Here is a 20,771-nt window from a genome sequence, read left to right on the forward strand (position 1 = left end):
GAGAACCACAGGGTAAAACATCATAAAAATTAAACTGGGTAACTCATCAGTTGTAAGACGAAAGAACAGGTTCTCTGAATTACTAAATTGTCTTCATTTCCTAATGTGTAATAGTGGAGGGGATGGAGGGGAATTGAAGGCTCACAGGCTTAAAAAAATTCTATGCATAACATAAAAGCATGCAATGTGGAATTCTTGTGACTGAAGCCACAACCTCAGATATTATATGAAAGACTTCTTTAAGCAGGACAATGAACTTCTCTACTTCACCTATAACATTTATTCCAGGTATTAAGTAATTTAAAAAATAATTTCTGTAACTTTTTTTAATGTAATAATATTGTAGCTACAGGCAGGAAATGCTTTTGTTGCTTATGTATAACATTATACAAAATCGTTTCACAGCAAAGCCCCCCCTATCAAAACAGGTCTATTGAAGCTCCAGTTATTTCCTATTCTTTATTAAACACTCAAATCCCTTTGTGAAAACACAAACCAAAGGCTGCTTTACACGAACTTCCTTGAAATCAATGCCCACTATTAAGAACAACTATTTTTTTTTGTCCCCAAACTCAAAACATGGATCAGCCTCTCAAGGTTAACGTCCTTGTCACACCACAGTTCTCATCCACTGAGCACTGGCCACTGTTGAGAGTCAATACTTCAAATAGCCAACAATTTGCAAACCACAAAGCTCTTTGCCTCCAGGAAGCCCCCATGGTGCATGTTTTTACTCAGACTTCAAAAAGCTATCAGAACAAACACTGGTGGAAAGGGAAGGTGAAAGGCCCAGGGGATGAACGATCAAAATCAAGTAAATGAGCACAGTTTACAGAAAGGGAGAAAAATTTCATTGCAAGAGGGCAATGTGAATGTGTGAGCAATCCTTGTGGAGACTTTTAATAAGATCAAAGTTTTATATAAAGGCTTAGAAGAGCGTAAGTATTTTCCACCCAGCTACTGCAAAACCATGACTGAGAACTGTACCATCCAAAACCAGTAACATCCCGTTTCACACACAAGAATGCAGAAATAAAGATGGAAAAAATAATTTTTGTCTTGGTATTGCATAAATAAACTACTGACCTGGGAACACAATCTAGATTACATGGCTTCCACTTCCTTGCTCCACATAAACAAGAGGACTGCCAAAAAAAGCTGCCCACTACAAGTAGAGCAGAGCGACTTCATCCTGAAAAAGTCACCTTGAAATTCTGGCTCCACCTGTGCACAGAATATTTCAGTCATCTCTCACCAAAAAAAAAAAAAAAAAGGAAAATTTCACCTTACTCATCTAAAGCAGCAATCATAAATCACGCAAAACTCCTGAATATTTTCTGGAGAGTTTATCAAGCACTTCAAAACCCACCATGTTTGGGAAGTTCAGTCCTGTACCTGAATCCCTCTTATTCAGCTGTACTGATATCAACCAAGTCCTTAGCAGTCCTTAGCAAGAAAAATAGCCTTTTCTTTCCAGAAGGACAATGCTCAACTGAGCAGCAGTAAAATAACAGAAATTCTTATGACATCTATATTTTGTTACTATTCAGAAGGAACTGTACTTGTCTCTTCAGTATTTTCTCAAGACAAACACTGAAGCATCTCAAAACTGCAGAGAAAACTATTTGAGAATTAAATAAAAAAATATTCCCATTCATTGTAGGAGACACAAGGTATTACTGAATTACTATATTTTTGATGTTGACAGTTGCTATAGACACATAATAAAATCCACTATATTCTTTCTCAAGCAAAAATGTTTTCACGCTTGAAATTACAGCAAGAGTGTATTGAATTTTCAAAATGAAACACCTAAAAAGGACAACAAAAACCCCGAACAGAAGGCAGCACATGCATCCTTGTGTGCAGGTACACTAAACTTCTGTAATATTTCTTGAACGTAAGAGTGATGGTGTTGTTCTATGCCACATTCTAATCCGAATTGTTTGCAATTTCAGGAGCACAAACCCAGTGAAGTCAAAATTAAATGCACAACTTTGTCTGTAAGGAACATGGTATCTGGTTTGTAGTGATTGTAGCAATGCATCCACTTACAGTGAAAGGACATCCAAAAAGACAATGCAGCAGAAATTTTAAAACTTGGATATAGGTCTATTCTGCAATAGGGTGTTTATGGAACTTTACAACCATTGTGTAAAGCAAAACAGGGGAAATAAACTTGTTCTTTTCCTCATTTTGAATATTTAATTTTGCCATCCACCAACATGTTGTGGGTTTTCGGTTCATTGGTTGGGGTTTTTTTTCTTTCCCTTTTTCCTTTGAAAAGGTAACCTTCAGTAAAGGACCCACACTGAACAAAGGATTTCCTAAGCACATGAGCCAAGACTCAAGACAGCCTGAGAGAGGCAGTTTACGTAACAGGAGTATGGAGCCAAAAGGTATTGGATAATTTGGAAATGGTCACCAAGTCAGTGGTGACGTGATGGGAAACACAGGCACGGAGCACAGCAGCCTCCTGGCCACTCCCCTGCAGACGTGCCCTGCCAGTGAGCTGGACTGGGCAGCAGAGTCCAACAGCTGCACCTGTAATTATTCAAAATTCAGCAAAGTAACAGCCCTAAATATGCAAGATGCTTCTTTTCTCCCAGGGAATGCAACTTTCCACAATAACTACATCCGCCCAAATAACAAAGCCTGGATTAACTGGAAAGACTTAGGACCACAAGAGACTCTACACAGAAGTAAGGTTATTATACACAGCAGCACTTCCAGCTCTCAGTTTTACCACAAATCTCAAGATAAGTGCACCTCTTTTGAAATCCCAGATACTAAAAACATGCAACTGAGTGCAAATCTCAGTTTGTTTAATTTATGTATCTAGCTCTTGTGGCTTAGAAGAATCTTATATATATATGACCTGAGTTTATCTAAGAAAAGAAACAATCTTTACAGTTTGGGATTTTTTATTGAAAGGAAAATCATTCTTTAGGGGCTTAGCATCATGAGTACTTTGGACAGCTGACTACCAATGTCACTGCCAACTGAAACAACAACTATTCAGTTTGAGAATACTTGTAAAAACCCACAGTCATCCCCCAAGCTCTCTCCACACTATCAGATCCACATTTTATCCTCAAATTAAGATAAACAAATTCTATTATACCATCTTTTTATTTTGCATCAGGGATTTGAAACTTAGCTTTAGGATAACTAGCAGAGCCAACTGCTGTTCTTGGAGGCAAAAAAGGAAACTTAATTTGAATGAACTTGGAGCAGACTGTTCTGGCAACTCACCTCCCAGTAGCCTCCATCTGCAGAGGGCAATCTTGGGCACAGAGCTAGATGGATTTTCCCTTTAGTCCTTCCTTTCAAAAGCTCACAATATAAGAATACTAGAACATCCACAGGCCAGAAAAATCCCCTCTACCTTGCACATCTCTACAGCAGCCTGAAAGTGCTGGTAGAAATATTTGACGGCAAAATAAGCTGGCATACAACTTCAGAGACCAGGAAATATGAACAGGGGAACAGCAGCAAATGGGAATGAAGAACAGAAGCAAATGGGAAAGAGGTAAGAGCATCAGCAGAAACTTAGTCAAAGTGAAGGGAGGCTCAATGGAGACTGGAAGCTGATACTAAGAAAAGAAAATGTATTTAAGTGATTGACAGGTTCTTTGGGTTGTGGGTTGTTTCGTTGGGTTTTTTTTTCCTTCCCAATTGGTAGAGATTCTATAGAAGTAAAGATACCCTAAAGTCAAACAAAACCCATCTGCTGGAATTCTGTTTTCTTAATAGGCCTTTTTTCCATAAATAGCACAAATAATTGATTTCATATTTACAGCAGGACAAAGTGCAAAAAACAAAGAAGTTAATTACGCACTGAGGAGAAGAAAAACTCAGTACAGGACAACAGGTCAATTACAAAGCATTACCCCAAACCATCAAAATTCTTGTGTGTGACAGCATGGGGAACACAAACTTGAATGGACCTGGTATCAGAACACAATGAAGAGATAATTAAGATATGCCTTTTTTAATATTCTAAAGTTGTAAATGCTTAACTTCACCACAACACTCTTGTCTTTTCAAAGTAATTTTCTTTATAGATTGAGGCAGTACCTACACCTTTACTGCTTTCCACATGCAAACAAAAAGTTCAGAAAAACAGAAATATCAAACTAAACATGAACACAATAGCCAGCAAAGCTGAGTGAAAGTTCGGTTTGCTTTAAGACTCAGCTCACACTCATGCAAGTGTAAGGTGCTTTGCTACCCAGGGGAGCAAAAAGGGGCCAGTACAGACTGTTCTTCGCTACCACCGAAGGATTGGTCAGAGAGCAAAAGGACTTTTTCCTAAATTGCACCCATAGTCCTGCCTTCCAAGGTTGTGCAATGGTCACCAGTGTAATGTGATGAGTCGGAAAGAAACACTGCATTACATCACATGGTGTAGAACCACCAGTGGTCCTTTCAATGCATTAATGACACTTCCAATGAAGCTCCTCTTGCACAAGAATAAAAAGGGTGTGTGGGAGTAAAATAAAAGGTTCCATCTCATTCCTTTCAATTACCCAGTAGATCACTGTGTAGTCTGCACTGTACCCAACACAAAGCTTAGACAGGAGCTGGACCTTTTTCTTCCACAGAAGCACTCAAATGTTGCTACATGACCTCATGCCTGATAATTCCCTAATCCATGTCTGCTGGATCCCTGAAGAACAGCCTGTTGGACAGACACTCATTGAAAACTTCAACTCCCAAGAAGAGTCTTGGCCTTTCCTGGGCCCACCATCTGCTCCAGCATGCAATGACCCTCTGCCTCTGAAACCAATCTTACAATCAAAATATCACCCCTTCAAAGCTCTGACTTTACTGACTTCATCCTACAATTCTGTCATTACAGTCAAGACCACGATCTCCCAGTACTAACATGAATGAGGCAGACAGCCAGTTAGTTAGTGAACACTTCCTTGACCTCTGTTTTCATTCAGAAGGAATGTGCACAAATCTTGACTTTGATTCCACAAGAACACTCCAAGGTCAGTAAATCTGCATATTCAGCTCCAAAGGCCAACATGGGCTTACAGGATTCCACCACTTAAAAGGTAGGGACTGGTTCCTTCAGGCCAACCTTTTTGTGTAAATGCAGTACAAATGCCCAGTTCCTATGTGGTCACCAGTACTTCCACATCCCTACAGTTTAATCTGCTCAAGAGGGGATCATAAAAGGAAGTGATGCCTCCCTGGCAACAATCCTCTCCCAGCCTCTGTCCATACGACACCAGCCAACTTTCACAAAAAGGAGAGAAGGAGATTTATGCTTGAAGTACCCCTTAAGGATTTTAGGTTTTGTTTGTTTTAGAGGGTAGGGGAAAAGAGACTGAGAAAGAACAAGCAGAGCTAATCTCCAGCTTTTAAATAAAACACAGCTACACAGATTTCTTTGCCCTTGGGCTTTTCTTTTTCCTCTTGACTGAAATCCTGCTCAGCCTCACCTGATACTGACAGGGATGGCAACCCACCAGACCCTTGCAGCCAACAATTTTTTATTTTCCTTTATTAAAACAGGAGCCAGGCTGGGAAAACAAGGACATTAAATGTGCCTAAATTCCATTTGGCCTAAGAGAAGATTATCCTATTCTAATGCAACACAACCAAAGAATTCCAAATGTCAAGATCTCCCACAAAAAAGTATGCTGCTTAGTGACAGGATGTTTAATTATTCTCAGTGCAATGAAAAGGTTTAGACTGCCCCATTCCTATTGATGTCAATAAGGAGTGCCCTCTAAATTAGAAAGCTGGGAATATGACATTTATCTACAGTCAACCATTTAAAGCCTGTCTCCCACAATTATTGAAAAAAACTCCAAACCCCTGAAAGTAATATTGCACAAATGCCAGCTACATTGGTGTGTTGAGACCTACCTGAACAAAGTGAGATATGTCTTGAATAATAATAAAAAAAAAATCAAATATAAAAAAATAACAATTAAGATAGTTCTTAAGGGGGGAAGTTACAGAAGCCAATGTGATACACAAATTATTATTGCATTCTTCCACCTTTGCATAACTAACTTCCCTCACACTATTTTACATCCAGTTGACTTCCTTGCTCAAGTGGAGTGCTAAGAAATACCGAAAGAAATTTGAATCCCACTTTGAAACCCTCAATTTTAACTGAAACTGAAATTATGCTGAGCAGAGCAGTTCATGTACAGCTCTTACATCATAGCTTTCCCACTATGTCATTAACTAATTTTCAAGCCAGTGTGGGATCTCATCCAATAAAAAAAGTATGTGGCAAAACATAGAAACACCAAGGATGTGCCAAGAGGGAAACACATTCAGCATTACCAGCCCTAATTTCACACTTAACAATGTGGGGGATTTTCAAGCATAAGGCAGACTGCTTTATTCTCATCACTTCATGTCACCTTATACCAACACTGTAGGATTCCAGAGGCATTGTGTCTCAAGTTAGAGAGATATCCATGCTATTAGTTCAGAATGGGCTTTTATGGCACATTCAAACCCTCTGCTATGACAAGCAGTGAAGAGTGAGACAGACTAGTTCTCTCATATATAAGAAACACTTCTAAGTGTAAGGCAGAAAGTTACTGGCAACAAAAGACAAGGTCACAAACAAGTTTGTCTTCACCTGTTCCAAGAAACTTAAAACTACTGTTATCCTGTATGGGTAAAAAGAACAGCAAAGCCAAAAAGCTGGTCTTCCAATATTCCCATTTGTATCTCTTCTTATGAAAAGTGTGTCTTTTATTACATTTAAATTTACTCAATTGAGAAACGTGTTCAGCTCTTATGAGCGTTAGATATGCACTGCTTCTTTCGCATTAAGAAATAAGGTAGCTTTGAAGTCTAGTCATGTATAACAATTTTTAGTCAAAAAGAGAAGAGGAGAATTGCAGGCAAACACACCGCAGTGCCTGAGAAAGGGCGAACACTTCACTAGCAATTAGACAATGAAGACACAGACAGGAAAATGAACCATGCCTGACATATCACATATGCTCCAATTAGATTTTAAAAGTCACTACATTTTACAATAATCAAGCACAAGACAAACTCAATGTGCAAAAACCAATGAAATGGGCATATCTAGAGTCAATCTTTTGAAAGATGTTATGACACATCAACAGATCATGATTTTTGCAAACCAAGCAGAGTTGTACAGGGTCAATTCTTGGGTGAGAGACAGTTAAACAAAATCTACAATTAGCACAAAGTTATTCAAATGTTTCATTGAACTTTCCTCTGACTTTCTCATCAACTGGCATGACATTCCTTGGTGCAAGGTATGTTGAAATAAGCATTTTCCAAAGCCTGTCATTGTTAGCTTTTATCTTCTTTAGAATGAGACACTTAAATACACAGTTCCTGCCTCCCCAAACTTGTTCTTGAACAATACTTTTCACTCACTCACCTTACACAGTGCTCCATTTACTACTAAAGCAGCTGCCACACATCACCCACCTCAGCCAGCACCACTCCATCAGTAGCTCCCTCCCTCATCCACACACACTAGAATAACTTTTAAAACAGTGCAGTTTAAATTGCCTTTCAAATCCTGTTTGTTTTTCAAGCAGCTTGTTAAATTAGGCAAAACTCTCTTGTGATTTAGAGATTAAGTCTCCCTTTTCATGCATTTGATCATACAACCAGCTTGGAAAGGAAGCATCATCCTGTCAATTAACAGGCCTTGAAACTTTGTCCTCAGTTAAAGCATGAACAGGTCCATAACAAAGTCCTCCAGAACAGTCAATCTGCCAGCAAATATTGGTTTTTTTTTAACTAGATGCTGCTGCAAACATCCTAGAAAGTAGGTTATACTTGCCTTTCAAGCAATAAAAGCATGTCTGGACACAAAACTAGACATGAGATCCACCCACCACCCTGCTGCCTTGTCCACTGTACCCTAACACCAGCACTAGCAAACACCCAGGCAAACTGCACATGACTATTCTCAAAACAGAATACATCGTCTTCCTCTGCAAAGATGATCTGGCAGAGAAGGAAATCTCTGCTAAATAACATCTCTCAATAGTCAAGCTACACTTCACTTTATTTCACGCTATTGGTTTTGCTTTCACCTCCTTGGACCACCCTAAGGGATTCTTCTCCGTTATGTTCTTCAAATACTTGCAGATAATCATATCTCCCACTTAGACATCATTTAGCCAAGCTTCATGCATTTCTTTTCATCTTCTTTCCCTCATAAATCAATCCTTTCAGTCTCTCCAGCATTCTTGCTGCTCTTCCCTGAATTTCTTCCAAACTACTGATATCTTTCAGCAACTGAGGAACTTCCAATTCCAGGCTGTACTCTAGATGTATTTTTTGTACTCTAAAGAAAGATAATTAAGCCTTTTCAAGAAATATTAATGTTCCAAGCCTGGAATAAAGTCAGAGATTACATTATTTTGTTTTTTTCCAGAATGGATAGTAAATATCCCCATTTCACAGAGCAGAAGAGCGGAGAGAAATATCTGACTTATGGCTGCACACAGGCAGTGCCAGAATAAGAAACAGATTCACTTTCTGCCATTCCTAGTTGTGGTCTGCCAAGTTTCAGCCCACAGACAACGTAAGTCAGTGTTCCCAGGCTGTGACCCACAGGCAAACCCAAGTCATTTCCAAGTGAGTACGGAACAACACCGGGGGAGCCCAACACTTGCTCACGGGCACAGCACTGGAGGCCACTGGCACCAGTGGGACCATCCAACACCCTACAACGTGCCATGGCCTGTTAGTACCCTAAGCAGCCAGGACACAAATCTTTGAAATATCTACTAGATGTTTATTGCTATGTAGAGGTTTATTTCTAAAACCATGTATCTGCTGTCATGAGTTTAACTGCCCAAAGCAGCTAACTCAATTCCAGAGGTTAAGCCTGGTTTTAAATGAGGATGGACTGACTGACTGCCAGGCTGAGGCAGTACAAAGCAGTTTTTAACTTGAGCATTTCCTTCCCTTCCCTCCCAGTCCCTGATACATTTGTGGAGGAATCACAGAGAAATAACTTCAGAAAAATTAAAAAGAGATCTTCACAAAAGAAATCTGTAAGAAAGACTGCACAAGGGGAGGCAAATATGAAGAATGGGGCAGAAGGGAGAGAAAAACCTGACCAGTTAAATTTAATAAAAAACAAAAACACACAAAAACCCCCAAAACAACACAACAAACCCCCACAAACAGGATGCAGACACATTAAAAAAGCAACACTGATCCAACAAAGGAATGTGAACTGCAGTTAACTTAAACAGCATCACAGCAATAGCCCTCCCCCTACACACTAATCTCTGCAACTCTTAAAGACATGGGGTTTTAGGCTCTTCCAAATTCTGTGCTGCTTTCCCACTGCTTGATACTTAATTTAGCTTAAGGTAATTTAACTTACTGCCTTTTCTTTCCAGACAACAAGAGTACCCAAGTTTGACCCAGACTAAAGCAAAGCAAACTAAGTTGTATTATTCTGCCTACCTTAGAATTGTATTAAATTCTTGCATTCTGCTACATATTCTTCTCATTGAAAGAACTATAAAGGGTCCTCTGTTTCAAGGTCTGCTGTTAAACATCAGAAGTGCGTAACCAAGATTAGATAATGAACACCTGTGTGAAAGGTATCATTTCTTCCTAACAACTCAATATACAGAGCCAAATGCCATTTTCTAAACCTGTATACAATTTTCTTAATGTAACTGCTGGTTCACAATTGTAGCTTCTGCTTCCATCCACAATGGTGGCAAAGATGCCTTATGATGCTTCTACCTGTCCCAGGAAGAACCATTTCCTCCATCCAAAATGCTGAAATGGCAACATAAATGCCACCCTCCTGTTGTTTTTCTCTTTCATCAAATTTTTGCCTCTGGGAGAGAAAAACTAGTGAGAACATTACACTTATAAGCAAGATATTACCTTGATTTTCAGTTTGAATCCTTCTCAGCATTAAGGTCCTTTACATATCATTTCACCACCTACCTAAAGGTACCTATCTCAGTGAACCCTTACAAGTGTTTCTGTGCTAGAAAACTAAAAGCATCCATGTATCTGGTGCAACTTTATTCTTTAAATATGCACTGTGCTTACTAATTAAGCTCTCATACCTATTTGCAAAGTCCAGCATCTGGTGACAAAACTAAGATTACAGATAGGATAGAACACAGACTTTTTGTCTAGTCAGAAATTCTTGTGACAGGAAGAAGGGAAATTTGCCAAGGGTCAAAATTAGTGCAGTTGCATCACGCCCCACGTTTAATCGAAAAATAGTCCATCTTCAGCAAGAAATTTCACCTTCTTCTGTAGACCAGTTGCTATGTGATCGTTTGCTGTCATAGAACACTATTTCTTTTCTTCATTTGTACAACAGAACTAATCCTGCTCATCTCCCTAAAGAGGGTGGGGGATTAGCTAGTGATGAATAGGCTGAAAACACTATAGAAACACAGAAGTACTCCCAGTATCATTAAAATCTTATCCTGCAATCTGACTTAAACGCAGCACCTATTATTGCCTTTTGAAAAGGCTCAAAACTACTCTCTTGCCTTAAAGAAGGAGGAAAAAACCCAGTAATGACACTTATAAACTCTAGCACCCATCATTTCCCATGCTCTAAGCTAAGGAGGCATAAATCCTTCCTGTAATTCACCAAGGATGAAAAATAGTCATATATAATATCATAAAACCAGGAGACACAAGCAATAAAAAAACCTCTCAAGATGTCCAAAAAACCATTTATCAAGCAGTTTTTGCTTGAGGCAAGTTAGGTAATAACATGCAGAACAGAGCCAATTTAAGGAGCTTGCATCCAATATACTATATTTAATAAGTAGCTACAGGTAAAAATGATGGCAGGTTTGCTTTCCTTTATTTGTTCAGAGGGCTCTGGTGCAAATCATACACACATTAAGAGAGGAGAGATTACCACAAACCTTTCTGGGCACAGCATGATTTCTATGTTACTGCCACTTAACAAGAAGTCATTTTGAGACCCGAGTTTGTTGACTCAGGAGATGTGGCTTCAGGCCATTCAGTATCACAGTACAAGTCACAGTCACCATCATTTAATTAGAAGAGGTACCACCAGACCAGTGATGCAACTGGGTATGAGCAGATGTCAAAACTGGTAACAGACTTGCAATATGGAAAGATCATCTACACTTGACATACATTAGTATTTGTTAACAGATAAGCACCCACCTGGAATTCGGATTTTAAATTTACCACTTTGTCCAAAACCACCATCTATTATTCCACTTTCTCCTGTAGATAGTTTCACTTTCAGGCCCACAAATATCTGGATGTTTGTTTCCTTTTTAAACAGTGAACGACCAATCACACTGTAATCATCCATCACCTGCAAAAGAAATAGGGATTCATGAGTCTGCAATCTCAAGCAACAAGAAGTTATCTGTGATACACACTAAGTCTGGCAACTTCTACCATCCTTGAAAAATCATCTCCCCTCAAATGAGCAAAACTTTAGACAAGGCATCTAAACTGTTGAGTTTAAGGCAATTTGTGTTTAAAAATCACAGAAGACTTTATGAATTAACTTATTTCTGCTTTTAACTCTCTGCTCAAAACACACAAAGAACACAACATGCTGTAAAGATCAGTTAATTAAAATCTTTTTTCTGCTTTGAAACCTTTTCATGAAAGTCACTTAAGTACCTATGCTCACTAAAAGTTTATTCCATTACTTATCCTACAGCTAAGTACATTATCACTCACATAAACATTCTTTCTCTTAGCTCCAGACCTGCACTCCAACAGCTACACTTCTAAAGAAATGACAGTTTTTAAATAGACCCTTTTAAATATTCACCTTTACATACATATTGATTTGTTAAACTAAAAGCCCTATGACCATTGTATCCAATTTTAATTTCAAGGTTTATAACCCAGTGGGAAGAACCATTCCAAGTTGAATTCTTAATTAAGCTATCAGGAACAGGAGGCAGCAATGTTGGTGGGTAAGGCAAGATAAACAACCCTCCCTTAGGCATTACAAAGTATAAGGTGCAGTCAAGTGAGCCTAATCCTGTAGGTGTGAATATCCTTGTATACCTAAAGCCTGGAGTTACTCTACCTTGTAGACGAGGACAGAACATTTATTTATCAGAAGAAATATGGGGATATTACTTAAATCTTTCCACGATTACTTTTTATGGTAAAAGTTGCAGCTCTTCTTCATATATTAGGAGCCATTTTCAGCCACACCTACGGGTTTCAAAGACCAAAGTGACTTAGAACAGGGAAGAACTATAACCAGTTTTGAACCGTCCTTTATTCAGTTTAAACAATGACTCAAAGTACTGGTGGTTTGTTAAGCAACTATCCTTTCCTCCAGCCTCCTCCATAAACTGCAATGCATATACAGACTCCAATCCCTAAGATTGCTATTATTTTGTGACATATATACACACCTATTTTAATGCCAATCTCAATATGAGATTAAATCTAGCCTTTTTGTTTTTAAAACAGCGCTCACTAGCCCAGCTACAAACAGCCCTGAAAGTGCTGTGCAGTGTTGCAGAGCACTGGCAGGACCTCTCCCTATCCCAGAACCACATCCAGGATAAGAAATATCCACAGCCCTTCCTCCTTCTTTCACGTGAAGATGACAACAGGACAGGCAACTCCACCCCAGGCTCGATGCATTCAAGGCTTAGGCAGAAGCATTCAGATGTCTCAACACCATTTGCTGCCCAAACATCCACTCCAACTTTTCCCCAAAGGTCACATTTGTATGTTTTTTATTTTATTTGTCCTCTCCCACTGCTTCAAAATAGTGGGTGAACCATTTACGGCAATATTGCTGCTTGGCAACCTCTGGCTTAAATTTGAAACTGAATGTCTTTCACCACAGCCCTTGATAATGGGTGGTGGTAGAGGGGGAAGATAAGCTGTCAGGCACACTTGCCTTTCTTTGGGTCTCGAACAGAAGACTGCCATAAAAAGAAGCTGTTCATTCCAACCTGTACAAGCACCTACATTCTCAAAACCTCCTTTTTTTCCAGTTGCATTAAAAAATATTACTTCTTTCTATAAATCTTTTATTCCTAAAACAAGAATTTCAGAACTTCATTCCTCTTCTCCACCACTGGCTATGTGCTTCTTTCCTTCATGTCTGAAACACAGATGGTCTCTTATGCTCCAGTGAGGATCTTCCACATAACTATTATTTTTGTAGTTATCCCCCAAAATGCCACAGGAAGTCAACTTTAAAGGCCACACAAACATCTTATTATTCCCAGAGCACTTCTAAGTTATCTTTAACTTAATTAAAAATGGAATTACAGGGTGAGTAATCATACTAGACCAGCATGGTTCAGTTTAGAGGCGCCACAGCAAGGAGGAGGCTCCTCAGCAACCCAAATGATTTCTGTGACCAAGTGTTACAGGCATCATGGAGCTCTGAGCAAACCAGTAATGATAACCTGAAACTGATGATTAGAACAGCAACAAAATCTATCACCATTTAGTTATGTCACACTCACTTAAAACCTTTGATTTAAAAAAACCTCATCCTTTATATGGAAATGTGCTTTTTAGGGTTTTGCTCTTGTACATTCAGTTTAGGAGAAAGATCAAGGCCTCCAGCTGCACTGCTCCTTTCACTCTAGTGATCAACTCATTAAAAAAAAACAACAACCCTCCTTTCACTGATCGATATGTTCTCTTGGTATCACAGTTCCTTGGGCATCTCTAAAGGCCACTAGAAACAAAACTGATTTAGTGGTGCTGAGATAATAAGTGATCAGTGACTTGCCTGAGTGGCTGCTGGGAATAAAACCTTTATGACCCAAAGTCTCAGTCTCACACACTGAATACTACAGTTCCCATCTTGTGTTGTCCACCCCTTCCAGTCAGCCTGTCATCAACTTAGCCCCAACAAAGAATAAATAACATGCGAATGCCTCTTGCAACACGAACAGAGATAACTGGATCAGTCGTTGCATTAAAATAAATGAGTGTTGAAGAGAATTACTACAAAGGAAAGCTCATTTTCTCAACTTTAACACCATGTTAGGAATATAAAAGTTAATTTTTTGGTTTAGCCTTGCTTTGTAAAAAGGCAGAGAATTGTACGTTGTTCTCTCCAACTGAAACTCAACACTTCCAATTACTTTACCAGCAATTTACCTCCAATCTTGGGATTTTAAGTTAATCCCCCTCGAGTTCTCAGAACATCTACACTGGCAATCACTTGGCCTATTAGCTGAACAGCCTTTTGGGAGAACTTTCTGATTTTCTCTCAAACCCTCTTTTTCTTTGTATAAAATATTATAAAACTTACAAAGCCAAATGCTGCAAAGACAGTAAGGGATACACAGTCTGCTCTGAAGCAGCAGCAAGGGGCCTCGCAACGAGGGCAGACTAATTTTATTAACTTCAGGGAAACTTCAAAAAGCTTTAGGGCTTTAATGCCAGACAGAGACGACCCCAAAAGTCAGTTTAAGTGCTGCATAAACAAAGGATTAGGGCAAGAAAAAGCTGAAGGCTCCTTGCGTTTCTTGTTTATATTGTCATATGACCTAGTAGGAGTGGGAGAGGGCTGCCTCGCTGACTTTAATCCCCCATGGTGTACAGTGGCGTTTCAGTTCACTGACCTACATTACGATAATATTTTTTTAAATTTATGGGCAGAGGTGCAGCATCAAACTCACTTAAGGACTTTAAAAAAAAAAAAAAGGGGCTGGAAGGGAAAAAATACCCAGAAGAGAAATTTCTGACTAGTAAAGTCTCCCCCTCTCACTTAGGTTAGATCAGCAGCTTAGAAAGGGATTTCAAGTTCAAAGGGAATGTCTCTGTTACTCTTGTTTTATGGCTTAGACCAGAGGACACAATAGCACTGAGTTTATGAAATATCCCTTCCCATTTGGCTTTTGTGTTTGCACAAAAAAAAGTAAACAGCGTTTTATAACCATAGGTGAAGTATGTGCATCTCTGGCTCATAACCCTTGGGCTAACAACAAGAAGTTCACAGAAAAAAAACCAAACCAACTTGCACTCCCCATCCCAGCAGAACTTACCCAACCATTTACTGTTTGCAACATCACAGTTCACACTACATGTGTTGGCATTCAGTGCAAATCATGGTAAAATTCCAAGGAAAAACAACGCGGAGATTCCCCTTTGAGTAGGACAGCAAATTATACTGTCCAGATTGTTAAACCACTCCACTTTTTAAGATAACTTAAAAACTACTGTCATTTGAACACCGTCTCAGGCAATCCATCACACATTCTGAGAGCAAGGAACTCCCATCTCTTAAAATATCTGTAGCAAAAAAAAAATAGCATATCAGAACAGAAACACACAGGAGGAAACAAAGTGGTGCCAGAATGAGATGGGAATTAGGAAAGGTTTGAGACAGAAAAAGGAAAAGCATTGAATATTAAATACTAGACAAGACACACAAAGCAAAAGATAAATATTTTCTGATTTAATAAAAAATTATATGGGTTTAAAAAGAATTTTTTTCAAGGATGAAAACAGGCCTAAGGATTATTCTCTGCAAACTGATAAATGGTCCATTGAAACCAAAACAGAAAAACAACAGGAGAGGAAAAAGAACAAAAAGAATCTATGACTAACACTGAAAATGCAAAGTATTTTTATTACTTTTTTGTACTTTAGAAAAAGTACACTTGAGACATCTTCATCATGATCAGTGACAGCTCATTTATTTCTAGCAATCAGTTTCAAGCACTTTCCATTTCTGTGTCACAAATGAGAATATTTTGGAGAATGCAAATTATTGTTCTTTTTAAAAGTTACATGCATAGAGAAAATGACAGCACATGAGGCCAGAAAAGGGGTGAAGGAGAAAGGAACTGAGAGGATTTCACCAACAATCAAGTTTCCAGCTCTTCTGATTCTACAAAGACTTTCCTCTTACAGCTGGTTACTGAAAACTAGGTGAACAGCTTGGTAAAAAAAAAAAAATTACTTGGTCAGCCATGTCTTTTCCTCCAGAGTTTGCTCACAGCATCATAAAGACTTTTCTTTCTGCAATTCCCTCCAGCACTAGAAGCCTTCAGCTGTTTGCTGGGCTCTGAAGTCCTTCATTCTCACCATCCTCTAAGCAAACAAACTAAATTTCCGCCAGGAAGAAGGAATGGGAATGAAATGTCTTCATGTCTTTGTACTGCTGTTCTACTAGAGTAAGAAACCAACACAAACATCTCTTCGTTTCCATTAATTTGGTTTTCAGATGTTTGTCTCATCTCTCCCCAGCCTGTTTCTTATATCCAAGAAACATTTTGCTTTCTCTGCCTCTCTGAATAAAGGGACAATAGCATTTAAGAGTATCTCACAGGGAGACATAAAATGCCCTTCTCTTTGCTGATCATCCTGCCCTCACTACAGTTGAATAAAACCCAGAACAGCAGCAGAAAAGGAGTCACACGTACTGAGTCAGGACAAACGAGTGAGAAGAGCACAACCAGAGTGCTTTGGGTTTTAAAAGCTCTGTACCTGCCAATCAGCATTCCCCAGGCATGCACAGGGTACCAACAGGGCAGTAACTTCATTATGCACCTTAATAATGCAAGTTTCCTTCACTTGTATTTAAAGTTTAGAAGGTTTGAATTCCAAAAAATCCACAAGTACTAAACTAATTCCTAACACTGTCTGAATGAACACATTAATTTTATGAAGTGAAAAGAAACTAGATGTCATGATTTTAGTTTTTATTAATCTATGCTGCCTTCCCTCTATGTAGGAAAAGCAACATCAACACAAAGAAAAGAGGAGGCTAAAGGACTGTTACTACATCCTACACCATCCATTTCTAGACCAGCCAGCCCTGGCTTGCTATACAGATTAAAAACCTTGTCTTGATTACTAGTCAAGAAAAAAAAACCAACCAAAAACAAACCCCAAGAAACAGGCTGTTCTGAAGACAAGATGATCTGTAGAGGCAAAGGTCTTGACCTGGTCTTGTAAGCAGGACACAGAGAGGACTGCCAAGGTGAAGAGAGCTCTGAGCAGCCAGGAGGACTCTGTTGGACCTTCAGGTTTTAAGAACATTCAAGCACTTTCCTCACTATTTTAAAATATTTTAACTGTGGTTTTCACTCAGGTTCTGAGATCCTAAACATCCAAAAGGAAACATCAGTGGGACCTGGCAAGTTTAATTTGGAACAGTGCATAAACCTGGCACAGCAGGAGGTCAGGTATTATCAACCATAAAATAATTTGTTTGCAAAGGAGACTGCCTACAAATAGCTTGGGGAGGGCAGGGGGCAAAAACAGAGCAGAGGCTTACAAAATCCTCACTGGAAATTAAGCAAAAAGGTGAGGACAGACTCAGAGCTGCCTGAAGTAGCTGATGCTGAGGGAGAGGAGAGAGCCAACTCTGGACACAGACTCACATTCCCTTCTGAAAACACCACATGGATATATGAACATCTCCAGGTCAACCACTTCCTTCATGATCTCCAACTCCTTGTGTGGATCTGCTGCCCAAAGTATCCTCTCTTTTGGGTAACAGTTTCCTTCTGCCACTTGGTAACAACGTTTGTGCAATGAAGCAACACAAGCCTGTGCTATTCTCTTGAATATTTATAATTCACACCCATTGAAGGTGTACAGTACAGGGATGGCTACAGTTCAGCAATATGGAGGTTTAATTTTACTCTATCTTTTTACTTTAAAAATGCCTAGGAAATTACATTTATATAAAACTAGCTATTTAAGTTGCAGAATTGGGCACTTAAGAAGTTAAGAAATGCCAGATGTCCATACAACCTCATTACTGTCCCTCTTTGATATACCCCACACTATAGACTTTACATGACCACATCCAAAAATATTTCAGAGGAACCCTCCCTTATTAAGTGCACAGGATAGAGGCACAGGGGAACAGAATTAATGTTACACAGGCAATTGTAAATCTGGTATTTCCTAACTTTCAAATTCTTGATTTTGCAACATAAGTAACATGCTTAATTTATTTTTGTATCCAATAAATAAAACAGTGTATTGGTTGCCTTGCTGACAAACTGATTCCCCCACCGGTGACTCTTACACAAACCTCAGAAAAATCAAGACCAGCTGTCCACGTGCTTGCAAGACTCAAAAGCATGTCTGCATTTTAAGTTTAATAATATTAATATAAATAGGTGTTACTCAAACCTTGCAAAATTCTACTATCCAATCATGTGGAACAAGCCATTCTTTTACTGGTTAGTGAACATAACACTGATTTTTTCATATGGGCAAGCAAGCAGATTCTGTGACTTAGCTGGCACACTTCTATGGCAAGTCTATTGTACTGTGTTAATCCATATGCTGTGTCAGTAAGGAAACATCACCATTCTTTTCTCAGCACTGTTTAACAGAAATAGTATTTGTTTAATGAGCAGACTGTCCTCCCTCCACCTTTTCCCCACTAAGCTTCTCAAACTCTTACTCAAAAAGTAAATGAGCAATAAATAAATGCATCTTTTATGTTGCTGTTTTACAGTGCATTTTAACTACTGAATGTGCTGTGCACTTCTATTCACCTGATTGCCTTCATCTCTGTAGTATTACTGTATTTAGCATACCATCAGCAGCCAAGCAGAACCAAACAAACTCATGCTCAGACTTCAAAGCAGGAAAAATAATTGTGGCGTCTTCATGTTTACAGTGGATGATGGAGTGACATCTACCACTTCTCCCAGCGAGAGTCACAGCAGGTTCTGCAGACAGCCCAGGTCACTGCCTGTGCCTACAGGCAGCACCAAGTCAGATTTCACAGCTTGGCCTTGTTACTCACTTTGTACCCATGTCAGTCACCCAAAAAGTATCACTACCAGGTTGATGCAGAGTTTTACTTGCTATCCTGCTGGAACTGCACTGTCACTGAAAACAGCAGATGCAACAGTAGCCCTAGTAAGCCAGTTAAACTCTTCTCTCTAGAAACAAGTTAGATGAAAGAACCTAACTATCCAAGCAGGTAAAATTTAATTCCCTTCATTCCTAGAAGCACTGCAATCATGCAACAGAAAATTCAAGGAACAGTATTTCTGTGGCAAATAATTTAAATACAGTATATAGGCACAACTCTGCCAAAAAAAAATCTGGGATTACTGATATCTGGAAAGGGTTCAGTGAAAAAAAGTACCAGTGTTGCTTATAAATGATCCATTACTCAGAATCTTTCCAGACAGGAATACTTTGGCACTCCCATATTAGCTTAGTGCCTCCCCAAGCAATGGGGACTTCCTCAGAAATCTGGTTTCGTTCCTTTATGAACCACATTCGGATTTTCCTGTTCACTCATGAGCAAGTTCATTTTTCCTCCTTTGTACCCTCCTCCAGCAGTCTGGTTAAGTCTGTGGCTGAGCTACTACAAACTTGACACATGCTCAGTAACTAAATGCTGGTGCTTTTACTCATATAAAGCTGTAAGGAATTAAAAGACAAAATATGGCTCCTAATTGTTAAAAATCCACTATGTTCACAACTGCTGCTTTTGAAAACATCGAATTCCCCAAGGGACAATCTCGGTCATTGCTGGTCATCAACAAACTTATCATTTTCTCCAACGTCCTGCAGTTGGTTATTAGCACGCCACAATCTCTCATCCTTCTTCTGAAAGGCCAGAAAGATGTGTGAACCAGTCAGGTAATGCACTTGCTCTGACAAAGCTGTTGCTATCCCACTAAGAAGAGAAAAACCCCAACACCTTCAAAAGATGCTGAAAGATAAGCTTTCTGTCTTCCATTCAGGCTACAGAAGACATTTGCTGATAAAGATCTTGATAACTCAACCTATTTTCACATCTTGCACCTGCAACAATACATTTCTCCTTGGGGACACTTAGATCACACCAAAATTCAAACAATTAGTAACATCTTGTTATTAAGCAATAAACAATTCTTCCATCCCCTAGAAACCAAGCGATGGCTACATGATGGCCTGAGTGCCTCAGTCCCCACGAGAATGACTTCAATTAGGAAAACTCACTACCCAGCAACCCACAAAACTTGTGAATAGAGTGGCTACAAACAGAACACCCCATGCCTTTAATACACGAAAGGAAACAGCAGAAGAAACAAGTGGAACATGATTACCATCAAGTAAAGTCAACCTGCAAGCAAATAATAAAAAAGATACATTGAAAACTTTGAAATAGAGAAAATTAATTCTTCCTAATGCCAGAAGAAAACAGAGAAAGCAGTTTTAGGAAGAAGTCCATTCTGATAGGAAAACATGCAGCGATGCTTAAAATGGGAACCCACAGCAGCCAACACATGGATATTTTTCACTACTCAAACCTGAAAATGCAGAAGGTGCAGCTGACGCTGTGCAAGCAAGGCAGAGATTTTTCCTTCTCCTTTTGTTTCTGCCACAGAGCTACTGATTTACGATTACCCTTGACAATAGCACCCTGTGGCAACCATCCTAAGATAAATCCTGCTCGTGCAAACACTTTCATAACAGGCAGAACATCTGAGTCATGCAGGAAAGCATGATGCACTTCTACTGTTCACCTTTCAGTTGAAACTCTCTACACTCAACCTGTGTGTTCATGGAAGCCAAAGGGCAAATAATGTGACAAATAAAGGATTTATCCCAGGAACTGAGTAACTGCTTCATGAGTCAGACTGGAGTTAGTCTGCAATGCTGCACAGAGGTTAAATTCAGAGAAAAAGATATTTCAGAGATGGCGTTAGATGTCTCTTTGCCCAGAGAATTGTGAAGAGCTGACTGGTGAGCAGGTTTTCTCCAGAAGCACAAGACCAAGGACAACAGTTGCTGTTTATCTTCATAATTTACTTGTCTTCAACTCCAGG

General features: G+C 39.2%; 1 protein-coding gene across 2 annotated transcripts in view; it reads right to left on the reverse strand.

The window, feature by feature from the left end:
- Positions 1-20,771, reverse strand: part of EEFSEC (eukaryotic elongation factor, selenocysteine-tRNA specific) — a 122,506-nt gene that overhangs the window by 32,524 nt on the left and 69,211 nt on the right. For both annotated transcript variants that reach the window (XM_071550882.1, XM_071550881.1), the window contains exon 6: positions 11,176-11,332. In XM_071550882.1, the coding sequence (XP_071406983.1) occupies positions 11,176-11,332 (157 nt within the window). The remainder of the gene's footprint in view (positions 1-11,175; positions 11,333-20,771) is intronic.

The sequence above is a fragment of the Pithys albifrons genome, chromosome 3 (genome assembly GCF_047495875.1).
Source record: "Pithys albifrons albifrons isolate INPA30051 chromosome 3, PitAlb_v1, whole genome shotgun sequence".
NCBI lineage: Eukaryota > Metazoa > Chordata > Aves > Passeriformes > Thamnophilidae > Pithys > Pithys albifrons.